The sequence below is a fragment of the Ictalurus punctatus genome, chromosome 11 (genome assembly GCF_001660625.3).
Source record: "Ictalurus punctatus breed USDA103 chromosome 11, Coco_2.0, whole genome shotgun sequence".
Classification (NCBI taxonomy): Eukaryota; Metazoa; Chordata; class Actinopteri; order Siluriformes; family Ictaluridae; genus Ictalurus; species Ictalurus punctatus.
The window spans coordinates 20,930,799-20,943,452 of NC_030426.2; the positions used below are offsets into that span (position 1 = coordinate 20,930,799).

Consider the following 12,654-nt stretch of genomic DNA (forward strand, 5'->3'; position numbering starts at 1 on the left):
TTTCACAGAGAAAACTGAACAAAGAAAGACAGCGTCCTACACATCGAGAACATCAATCAGCTCCATGAAACCTACACACCACAAGAGTGAATTACTAAAGCCTATAGCTCTGTTGAATAAACTGAACCTGAGTGTTGCAACATTGCCCTCTACAGAGGAAGTGAGAAAATATCCCAGAGAGTTGTGGACAAAAGAACAAAGGAGCCCCATAGGAAGGAACACAAAGGAACTGAAGGCAGCAAACAAACACGAACCTATTAACCATAAGCGTAGCATCTATTTTCTATTTTTTATGCATAGAGCCTAATTGTATTGTTGTCAGTAATAACTATGCTTTAATAACAAGCAATCAGTGGCTGCGCATATGCTTTTAGTCCCGATTATTACTTTCCATTCATCACACATCAATTAAATATAAAATTTTCATTTCATTTACTGTGATACATGGTATTTAAATAGTTCCATTAGGCCTTTCAATGTGGTGATTCAATAGGTGTGTCTTAGCACTGCAGCGGAAATCAGACAGCCGACACACACACACACACACACACAGACCTCTGACCACTTGAGTGACCTCTATCACAACCTATACCACACCTATTCTACCTGGGTGCCCTTTCTCTCTCTCTCCTTCACCTAACTCACCTTCACTCACCCGTGTCAACCTCTCTCTCTCTCAGCACCATTCCCTAGAAGCAGGTAAGTTACTTTATTTTAATCTCTAATATTTTTCTCAGTGCTTCACAAATGATCTATTCTGTGACTGAGATTCAGCGCAAAATTTACAATAATTGCTTTCTTACAGATTAAAATGGGCTTGTTCGAATTCGCCAAAGTTATGATGGTTCTGTACAACTTGTTAATCTTGGTAAGCGTGTTGTGTTTTCTCATTACATGTATGTAAGCATAAGATGGCAGGGGCGGTGGTGGCATTTAGAAGAGTAATTACATTTCTGTATTTACAGCCTGAGATTTTTATGTGGTGTGTAAAGTATTAAAGAGATTCGGTTTTCCTGTGACTATGCACACAGTAATTTATACTCTGCATAATGCAAACATATAGTCCATTACAGTTTTTTTTTTTACAAGCAGCAATTTTCATCTCATTAACTTGAAAGGTTCGAATTTTCCCAACTTGGTTTGATAGCTAATGGTGACGAAACGCCACAATCTCTAGTAGATGTTTTAGAGCAGCTGATTCTGCACTCTTGGCCGTTTTGTATGCTTTAATTGTTAACGGTGATTTCACAGCATAATGGAGGAAATTTTTGGTTTTCCTAAAAGCAGTTTTTAAATGCCATTTTGAGATTCGACTGCTTTAATACTGAACCTGTTATAATTTGACTTAGATGGTACTGAAGTCAGGTCTAAAAAGGTGTATCTTACTGTATTATCAATAAGTGTAGAATTTACACTGTATTATAATATAAAGAAGTGCAGCATGCTGTATTATTAAGATGTGTTAAAAATATATTACAGTCTGTACAGGCGGGCAAACGTGCTTGTTTTTGCTGCGGCTTTTATCAAATATTATCAAACTACTTGAATTAGCGAAATTGCAACTGCATTAAATTGTTTTGTGCGGTCATTCGCAGTGATGTTCGAGACCTTTTAGATGTATTCATGTTCGACACACGTGAGTCAAAGAGGGAATTGGCTGATGTCAAATCATGCGTCTCGGCGAAAATCTGTAGAAAATCTGCAGAAAATCCTCTGAATATTGTGAAGTTTGCTTGATTTTGCATTTAATTTCTAAAATCGCAAAATCCTGGAGGGACTGATATTAGGAAACTATGCTAATTAGTGGTAGCGTAATATGGACTGTGGCATATTTCCATACATAACCTAAGTGTCATTCATGTGTGCTTTAAGCTTGTCACAACCTGTGAGGCCAAATAAACAACAACCTACAGTTCTCAAATTCTTCTATTTACTGATGTACGCCACATTCACTTCTATTTCATGTCTACTTCAAGCATGGCATGGTTTCTATTTTCGTCCAGATCCTGCCCTTGGGGATCTCCCTGGCCTTTTGCTGTTCTGCAAAGGCAGTCCATTCTGTCCTCTGGAGTTTGTGCTTTTTTCTTTTCTTTTACCCTTCCCATAAACTGATTTATATGTAGTATCATTTACACAACTTCTCCTCACATGACATTCTCCACACATGGAATTTTATTATAGGTTCAAGAATTGTCTTCTAAAAGAAACGACAATGCCAAAAACGATTGTGACAGGCAGCAGGAAACATTTGGAGATAGGAACTTGAGAGTAATATGCTTGTCATATTTGTTTAGCTGTGAGCTGTGATGATTATCAAAAGCAGGTGGCAAAAACGTTGTGTGATAAATGCATGATCTCTTATGGAAGCCATGTTAAAATTGGTGTCAGAGAAAAGTACTATGGAGTCATGTATGCTTTATCGGACATGCAGCACAATCACAGAGGAACACCTGTGACAGCTGTCACTGCCTTTGACATACAGTTGCAATCAAAATTATTCAACCCCCAGTGCAAATCAAGTTTATTATCAAAATTTACTGACTTTCAGCTGTTTGCAATGTCAAACGACAAATCAAACGAAAGCAATTGAAATAGTTCAACACAACGAATGCTTCAAATAGTTTCCCCAAATTCAACTGAAAATGCAACTTATAATGATTTCTCCAGTTTCAAAATTATTCAACCCCTGAATAGAATCCCTCACAACAGCACAAATATGAAAAACAGGTGTTGTCTCAAACACACCTGATGCAACTAATCAAGGGCTTCATTATTTGCAGCAGGTGTGCTTGAGCTGGAACACATGAAATAACTGAATTCTGCAACCAGATTTCTGAGAAGGCAGGTTGTGAAAAACCCTCGAGTGACTGCAAAAGACCTGCAAGACTTGGTGGCAACAGGCACTGAGGTTTCAGTGAGCACAGTAAGGGGCGTACTAAACGCAGAAGGTTTCCATGCCAGAACTCCAAGACGTACACCGCTACTGACCCAAAAGCACAAGAAAAGTCGGTTCAAAATCATATAAATAAACCACAGAAGTTTTGGGATTCTGTTCTGTGGAGCGATGAAACAAAACTGGAATTTTTCAGCACGATATATCAGCGGTATGTCTGGAGGAAGAAGAATGAAGAAAGAACACTCTGTCCACAGTCAAGCATGGTGGTGGCTCGGTGATGCTCTGGGGCTGCTTTGCATCCTCTGGCACTGGAAACCTGCAGCGTGTGGAAGGCAAGATGGATTCATTGAAGTATCAGGAAATCCTAGGAAAAAACCTCATGCTGTCTGTGAGAAAGCTGAAGCTTGGGCATCATTGGACCTTCCAACAGGACAATGATCCCAAGCATACCTCAAATTCCACCAAGGCTTGGTTGCAGAAGAAGTCCTGGAAGATTCTACAGGGCCATCACAGTCACCTGACTTGAACCCCATAGAAAATCTCTGGTGGGATTTGAAGAAGGCGGTTGCAGCACACAAACCCAAAAATATCACTGAACTGGAGGCCATTGCTCAGGAGGAATGGGCTAAGATTCCTCAGGAACGCTGCCAGAAGCTCTGCATCTCGTTTGCAGCAGGTCATAACAGCAAAAGCGTGCTCTACTAAGTACTAAAGATGCTGCTATGAAGGGGGTTGAATAATTTTGAAACTGGAGAAATCATTATAAGTTGCATTTTCAGTTGAATTTGGGGAAACCACTTGAAGCATTCGTTGTGTTGAACTATTTCAATCGCATTTGTTTGATTTGTTCATTGCAAACAGCTGAAAGTCTGTACATTTGACAATAAACATGATTTGCAATGGGGGGTTGAATAATTTTGATTGCAATTGTAAACTGTCAGGTTTCAGTCATGGTCACAGTGCACTCACACACTGAGATCAACCCTTGCATTAAACCGTATGCTACTGCGACAAGTGATCTACAGTTCAACATGTTTTACACAAAAGACATAAAAAATATCATTTTGTGAGAATCAATGATATCAATGATATACTGATACAATATTCCAAACAAACAAGAATGAACAGATAATGTGTTTTAACAGACACAAAGATGCACTTTTCAAAATGCACTTTATTTATTTATTTATTTATTTACTAAACCAGAATTCTTTCCAGAAAGCTTCACAGGGCATGTGCTTGAGACTAGAAGTGTATGTTGAGAAGACTCTTGAGCAAGAATTTTTTACTTTCATGCTGGTGAGTGGTCAGATATGAAGCTCCTGAAAGACCACATTTGTTCATGTAAACCTATATGAGTGCATTTACATTTTTCATTCATTCATCCTTAGTAACTGCCTGGTCATGGTCAGTCTGGTTTAAATTAGGCTCCAGCTTTCAGTTTAGGCAACACCCACTTCAGGATTAAATCTAAATACAGATACAGACAGCAATATTTGGAGCACTAAACAGATACAGATGGTGTCATTGAGTTACACCCGTGTTAGAAAGCTTACACAGTTATACATGATGTTCCAGGCCCATATACAGAGAGAGACACCCGTTTATGTTTGTTATGGAGCTTCTTAACATGAATTAATGACTCACAAGTTAATGTACATTTGCCTTAGGTAGTATTGTGAAAAAATAGTGACGAAATATGGGAAAACGTGAAGGATAAGAGGGAGAGTCGTTAATGATGATTTTGTACTAGGAGTGTGATGGCATGAAATCCCATATAACCAGTACTCCCCTTACTCTCATGTTGGCTTGGGTATCGGCTAATCATTAAGCACTACATTCTGAATTTCTACAGTGAATAAAAGATACTAGGAGACATCGCTGATGCTTATAACATAAATTTATTTAATCAAAGGGACAACCATTTGCCAAACTATTATTGGTAATTATTATTTGCCGAACGTTTTGTATGGCCAAGCAATATTTGCATGATACTATACAGTATCTTATTCGTTTTATTATTATTATATTATGTATGTGTGTGTTATTGTGTTGCATGTAAACACCTTAATCAGAAAATCCACTGAAAGGATATATACGCATTCTCAGTTCATAAGGAATTGCGGGTGCTAACAGAAGCTGTAGGTTGGTATTTAGGAATGGCAATGCAGGCATACTTTCAACAACCATGTATACAGGAATATTCCAATGGATGTACGCATTTAAACATCGCATTTGGTATATGGCTGCAACCTGATTATGGCCCTTAAACAGAATTTGATGTGCATGTAAACGTAATCTTTGTCTGACTCACGTGTTCTCTTTGTGCCCTTTTGGAGCCAGGCCAACATTATTAGCATTACTTAGCATTCATGTTACATTACTTAGACTAGCATTAAGATTACTTTATATAATGATAGACTAGTATTGACGTTATTTATCTAGAGACTTTAAAAAAAAAATATCTTGAGACTTGTCAAGAAAACAGGAACAGGTGAGCACCACATAGTGCCCCCTGGGTAATGTAGTTCATGTAGGGTAAATATAGAGTACCGGCAGGTTGGAAGAAGTGGCGGTACGCAAGAAAAAGTCACAATACGCCAAAGAGTAAAACGTAAACGTGACGGTACTGCGTATTGGGGATTATCGGCCCACTTCGAACACTGTGTATAGTCAAACTGAATACATAGATCACTGTTTTATCTTAAACACTGGTAAATTAACAAGGAGGCATGTCGAGTCCCTTAAAAGTGGAGAGGAAATTCCCTATGGAGAGAAAGTGCTGCTTTGATCAATGTCAGCTGAGGGAACAAAGTTGCATAGTATTTTCTATTGATAACTCTGCATTTTATTCCTTACATAACACAGGTTTTGGTATACTATATGACCATCAAGTTATAATACCAGAGCCAGTATTTTAGTACAGTACAACATTAGTATGCATGTACCTTGTTTAAAAATAAAGTCATATATTTATACTTCATGTTTAATGCTATGCATGTTATATAACAATAATGCAATATGAATGATGAATTTCTTACAAGTGCTACTAACTATTAAAATACAATTTTTGATATTACTTAATACTAGGTTTCTTTTTCAGGTGGGAGGATCAGGCTTGATAGCTGTGGGGTTTTGGATGCGTTTAAGTGGAGATGTCCTGGGGACGAACATACTGGGGGTGTTCTCTATCTATGCCGTGAACACCGTCAAAGTGGACATATACTTCATTAGTGTTGGAATTATAATGGCCCTGCTGGGATTTTTGGGCTGCTGTGGGGCAAAAAAAGAGAGCAAATGTCTCCTGATAATGGTAATTAAAAACAATCACATTATCAAGCATTGTATATAAAGACACAAGTTTTAGATCAGTATTGTACCAATTATTTTCATCATTTTTAAAAAAATTCAATATTATTAATCACTAATTACTCTGCACAAAATGTAAAATTGCTTTCCAGTCTCCCATACATTAGTGCATTGCGATATGACCTCAGATACCTTTAATTACTTGGTAGTACAGTCACGCTCATTATAAATCTCCACTTTCCCCATGTAGTTCTTTTCCATCATTGTCGTCATTTTCATCGCGGAGCTGACAATTGGATTGTTTGCCCTGGCCTATTCTGCATATGTAAGTTTTACACTCAGGTCCTAGCCTCCTCATGTGCCTTCTGACCTTTCCTGTTCCTGCCTATTTTTATTCGCATGTACATTTTTAAAAATCGTTGTATTTCTGACCATTATTAAATATAAGGAGTTGGCGGTGGCTCCAGTGCATTCTGCTTCTTAATGACTGTGTGATTGCTCCAAGCTGCATGCCTGCGCTCTCTCTCCCAGCAATTTATTCCCCACTACAACTCAAGTTTAAGCATTTATATGCAAAACAGCCAATTTACATATATTGTTGTGGCCATTTAGTGAAACCTATAATAATTCTGTTAGTTATGGAAAGCGATTTAGGAAAATAGCGCATTTTAATCACACAAGTAAAACATTTTTAGGCAAATTACCTAATTTTATTATTTATCATATGCAATGCTCCATTTTATTTATGTTCTAATGTCATTGGGAATAGTCCATTACTCCTACCAAGTTTGCTCATTTTTCTTGCAAATAATTCTACTTTCTGACTCTTAAACAGCACGATCTGAATGAACGACAGCTCATCAGTATATCCAATTCTGCTAAGACTATTCATTAGCAAACAGGAAGGCTCTGAGAATGACATATGTTTGAATTATGGACAGTCTGAACCGTTAAGGGGAACATTACAGGCATGCACAAGCTCATTTAATGTGCTGTTTGTCACCATCACTGACACCCAAACGTCCATTTATTCATTTCAGTGTCAAAAGAAATTGTAGTTTTATTAATGTACATGCTTGTTTATAACCGGCTGCATTTTAGATAAATATGGAATGTGAATGTATTACAATATCACTGTAGTGTAAATTTGAACAGGATACTCATCTACTTGCATAATCAGTACTGGTGAGAGTGATAAGTCCTGACATTTTTAAATGTATTGCAGTACTGCTTCTATTCCCTGCTGCAATCTGACGCTCGAGAATAAATCAGAAACCTAATATGTATGGACAGAGATAACAAGTATGCAAAGGCATATCCGGGGCTATTTTGCTCACCTTATGGGAGCGTGTTTCAGTGATAGCGAGCAATAAATTAAAAGAAACATAGCACATTGAAAGCCTGAATATTTCCATTTTTATAACTTATCTCCAGTACATACATATACATACATACACACACACACACATATATATATATATATATATATATATATATATATATATATATATATATATATATATATATATATATGTATGTATGTAAAACATGTGAATGCAGTATACCGTTAAGACACCACTTTGTATGAATTTATATATGCAGTATTGGTATATTAGTGTAGTATTGAGTCGTCTTTGCCGGTATTGTTGTGGAATGTGCTTTTCTCAGCAGGTCTGGGGTCTGTGCCAGTTATGAGTTGCACTCTCCACTTTACAGCGCTAGTGATCTCAGCTTTTAGCAGGATCACTTTCCCTACAGCACTTTGTCCTGCCATCGTAGATGGTGATGGATTAGTCAAGCTAGTGCATAATAACCCTACTGATCTGTGTTCCTCTGCTTTCTCCTTGGGCGACGGAGGGGGGTCTTTTAATTGCCGCTTGTCTGCACGTCCCCCCAGGCATACAGAAGACCGCTCACGTTGACCCCCCTCACTCGCTCACTCCCCCAATCCATCCATCTTTCTCACAGAATGTCATGTACGCTTTTTTCTCCACTTTCATCATTTTAACCAAAGCAGAGAGAGAGAGAGAGAGAGAGAGAGAGAGAGAGAGAGAGAGAGAGAGAGAGAGATTGGCACCCCATTTTCTGCCAGATCGCTGCCTCATCAGTGCATCCGTTTGGATGGTTTGCTGGATGGACTGATAATTTGATCTAACATAATTGGTTGAAACCTTCCCAACCAAATGCATCAATATATATGGAAATTTTCCATGATCGGAACCTACCCAAACTCATCACCTCTAGTGTTATTGCATGGATTCTTTATTTGTGTTGGCTTAATACATTTATGGGTCTCAATGCTGGCCATATGCAAGGACAATAAGGAAAATGGGTTAGCATGAATTACAATGTGCATGCATATCTAACCTTGTCTATTTTTTCCTTCTTTCAGATTGGGAAATTCCTAAGATCATGGGGCAAACCTGCCCTACAGGATCAATATGGAAGAGATTTCCATTTCACTAGCCTGTGGAACATGACCATGACAAAGGTAAACCAAGGCTTAATTGAAGAGCATCTCCCACTATGATGCAGGCACGATTGCAGGGCCACCACTAATGTGGACTAAAAATGGGTTTGCTAAATAAACTGCCAAAGGGAATTCGTAATGAAAGTGTAATGAAAACGTCTGTGGTGCTTTAGGATCAATACTCAGCCATGCAGCCATGAAGTCACACCAAATTTAACCATTCATTCCTTTCTTGGAGCAAAACATGTGGAATCTATAATCTGTTATCTCTCCTGTCTTCTTGCACGATAGGTGCAGTGTTGTGGTTTTAATAACTACACTGACTTCATTGGCTCCTATTATTCTAAGTACTATGGTGACATTTACCCTCCCAGCTGCTGTGGAAACACAACATTCATATGTGACTTGGGGTACGCACACAACAGCACAGTACAGGTGAGGAAGTACACTGCTAAACTAACTGTATTGCCTGAAAATTATAATAGCAGAAGCAAAAGCAATTTTAGTTCCCTGCGATGGATTGGCACCCCATCCAGGGTATCTATCTCTCTCTCTCTCTCTCTCTCTCTCTCTCTCTCTCTCTCTCTCTCTCTCTCTCTCTCTCTCTCTCTCTCTCTCTCTCTCTCTCTCTCTCTCTCTCTCTCACACACACACACACACACACACTCACACACACACACATAACAAAAAGCTCACATGGGAGACCCCTTCCAATATTAACCAAACATATGTTTCCTCACAGAAAAAAAAAAATCACCATATCGAGTAATATTTTTGTTTTTTTAAACCTATAATTGAGTTGTTACTATATAAACAATAACTATTAAATAAGTAACCTTGTAGCCAGAACTACTGTCAGAGCTGCTGTTACAGAAAATTAATCAACACCTTCTGACCAATCAGAACGGACCATTCAACAGTGCTGTGGCATAAAATGGTATATACTATAAGGCTGGTCAAGTTTATAATACCAGTATTTTCCTTCTTCAGGGCTGTTTTAAATGGCTTGAATATAGCCTAGATGAAAAACTCTACATTCTGGGAGCATTTGCAGCATGGGTTTGTGGTATTGAGGTAAATTTAGAGTATAATCAAAACTTCCAAGGTTCAAGAATCAAGGTTGTCAACTTGTTCAAACCTACAACGTGTAATCAGTTTGTGCTTCTCTTTCTGTCTTTTAGACTGGAGTGATGTTTGTGTCCTTGTACCTTTTCTGTTACCTGGACAAAGATGCCAGTTGAGACTATCAAAGCTGTACTCTTAGGGAAAAGGGAAAAAAAAAGGTTCCTCAACAAGTTTTTTTTTTTTGGATAATTCAGGGTTCTTCACATACTAAAGGGTTCTACTTGGAACCATCTCTGATACGGAAACACTCTGCTACATGGTTATACTAAGAACAAAGAGTTCAACCAGAGGGACAAGCCAAAGTATCTTCAAGGTTTCTAGATTTAGCCTTTTTTTCAGTCGTGTAAGTTCTAACATGGTGTAACAGTGTGGGAAAACCCATCAACACAGCTGAATTCTGGCAAACAATAATAATAATAATAATAAAAAAACGGGTTTTCAGCCAACATAGAGCTTTTCCGCATCGACTTTAAGAAACCATAAAATATATATTTCACCATATTGACATAGAGATATTCTTTTTAATCTTGTCTTCATCAATGTGTGAATGAATCAATCAGTGAATGTCACACTTTGATCAAGTTGTTGGATAGCTATGTACCTTAGAGAAATGCGCATAAGCCTAATGAGTTAAGCTTGCATGAAGATACCAGTTGTCGAAATGTCTCTGATCCTATTTCACATTTCATATCAGAGCCTATTTCATATTTCTGAAAATAGTTCATGAAACTGTAGTTTTCAAAACTCTATATAGGTGAAAATGACAAAGTTTCGCCCTGTGATGGATTTTCGCAGGCTGCCACATAGTTACTATACAACTGAATATGTAGAGCAATTATATTTCAAATGAGTGGAAGTCAAAGCATAACACTACTGTGAGAAAGTTTGAAATCACTAAGAAAATTTCACATTTTTCATGAAACTTGTACTTTTATTCGTCAAGAAAGTTGCAAAATAATATTGTATATTAATATTATAAATAGTGAAAACAGTGGCAATGTTAGACAAAATGATTTCCACTTGAAATAACAATTTATTACTTCAAACAATCTATTGCTTTCATCAGACAATCCGCACTTTACAGCAATTAAAGCCTGGCAGACCTTTGGGATTCTAGCTGTCAGTTTATTCAGAAATTTCACTTCATGTGTCCTGAAGCACCTCCCACAAGTTGGATTGGATTGATGTGCAATTTTTTCATACCATCTGGTCAAGCAGCTCCCACAGCAGTACAATAGGTTTGAGATCTGGTGATTATGCTTGCCATTCCATCACAGACAGAATTCCAGCTGCCTGTTTCTTCCCTAAATTGGTCTTGCATAATTTTCTAGCAATTCTTTGGGCCATTGTCTTCTTGTAGGATGACACTGGCTCCAATCAAGTGCCACCCACAGGGTATGGCATAGCATTGTAAAATGGAATAATAGCCTTCCTTGTTTATGATTGCTTTCACCTGGTATTCCCCACAACCAGCCCTAAAGCACTCCCAGACCATCATGTTTCCTCCATGTTTGACAGATGGCATCAAGTACTCCTCCAGGATCTTTTCATTTGTTCTGCACGTCACAAATGTTCTTCTCTTTAATGCAAACAAGTTAGATTTATCTGTCCATAACACTTCATCCCCAATCATCCTCTGTCCAATGTCTGTGTTCTTTTGCTGATTTTAAATCTTTTCGTTTTATTGGTTTGTCACATATATGGCTTTTTCTTTGAACCTCTTTCTAGAAGGCCAGGGTCCTGGAGTCACCTCCTCACTGCTGAAGAGTGGTGTTTTACTATTTAATAAATCTGCTAGTTGAGGACCTGTGATTCATCTGTTTCTCAAACTAGAGACTCTAGAGACTGGAGACTGTTTTTATCCTCACACTGTTCTAAGAAAGGAGTAGTACACACCTTTGGGAATTTCTTGCATGTAATGGTCTTTATTTCTCAAAACAACAACAACAGACTGAAGTCTGAGTTTCTGAAGAAAGCTCTTTCTTTCTGGTCATTTTGAGACCATAATAAACAGCACAATGAATTTCAGCTGTGTTAACATCATTACACAAGGGTTTTCATTTATTCATTTATAAAATTAACATTTTAACATAATAAGATAGGCTAACACAATGCGTCATTGGAACACAGGAGTGATGGTTCCTGAGAATGGGAATTCCTTTGTATGCTTATGTAGGTATTTCATTAAAAACCAGCCATTTCCAGATTGAATTGTTATTGCTATTTACAATTTCTAGACTGTATTTCTGATCAAGTAATTTTTTTCTTTCAAAAACAAGGTGATTCCAATCTTTCGAACAGTAATATATAGTTGTATATTGTTATAGCGCACACTACAACAATAACTAGTTAAAAATGCTAAAACAGTCTATGTACTTTGTACTGAATAATGTTATTTTGCCATGGCAAAACATTGCAGAATGTATGTTGGAAACAGCTTTAAATGCTACTGTGGAGTTAATATTTTTTTATAACCATAGTATGTTAACAATAAATTAGGTTTACAATAAGAACCCTAGTAATAAGTACCCAGAAACACATTATATGATAGCTGAACTTTCCTGTAAGGACTGGCACCTGTTCAACTATCACGTCTTCAATGCTGCAATCAATAAACATCATGTCTGCTCGTTATTTACTTGTCTGGAGCTTTTTAGATTCACTCACCGGAGGAAAGTCTATTGGCCGTTAATTTTATAGAACTGCAGTAAAGAAATATTATTCGAGAGCAAACAGATGAATGGTCTTGGGTTCTGGTTAAATAAGACAGCTATTCAATAGGGCACAGAAGATTTGATTTATTGTCTGTAATAGACAATGATGTGCAAGTAAGTCTATATATGTGGTCTTAGTT

The 12,654-nt window shown here is 37.6% G+C and overlaps 1 protein-coding gene across 2 annotated transcripts; it reads left to right on the forward strand.

Annotated features, from left to right (window-relative positions):
• Positions 1-543: 543 nt before the first annotated feature.
• Positions 544-10,829, forward strand: LOC108271571 (tetraspanin-1). Of its 2 annotated transcripts, XM_053683674.1 has the most exons (6): positions 544-699; positions 806-868; positions 6,000-6,209; positions 6,456-6,530; positions 8,598-9,110; positions 9,666-10,829. In XM_053683674.1, exons 2-5 carry the CDS (start codon positions 812-814, stop codon positions 8,733-8,735), a joined length of 480 nt encoding a protein of 159 aa, XP_053539649.1. In that variant the 5' UTR covers positions 544-699; positions 806-811; the 3' UTR covers positions 8,736-9,110; positions 9,666-10,829. The 2 variants fall into 2 exon arrangements, with proteins under 2 accessions (XP_053539649.1, XP_053539650.1); XM_053683675.1 differs by having other exon boundaries at positions 544-868.
• Positions 10,830-12,654: the final 1,825 nt, after the last annotated feature.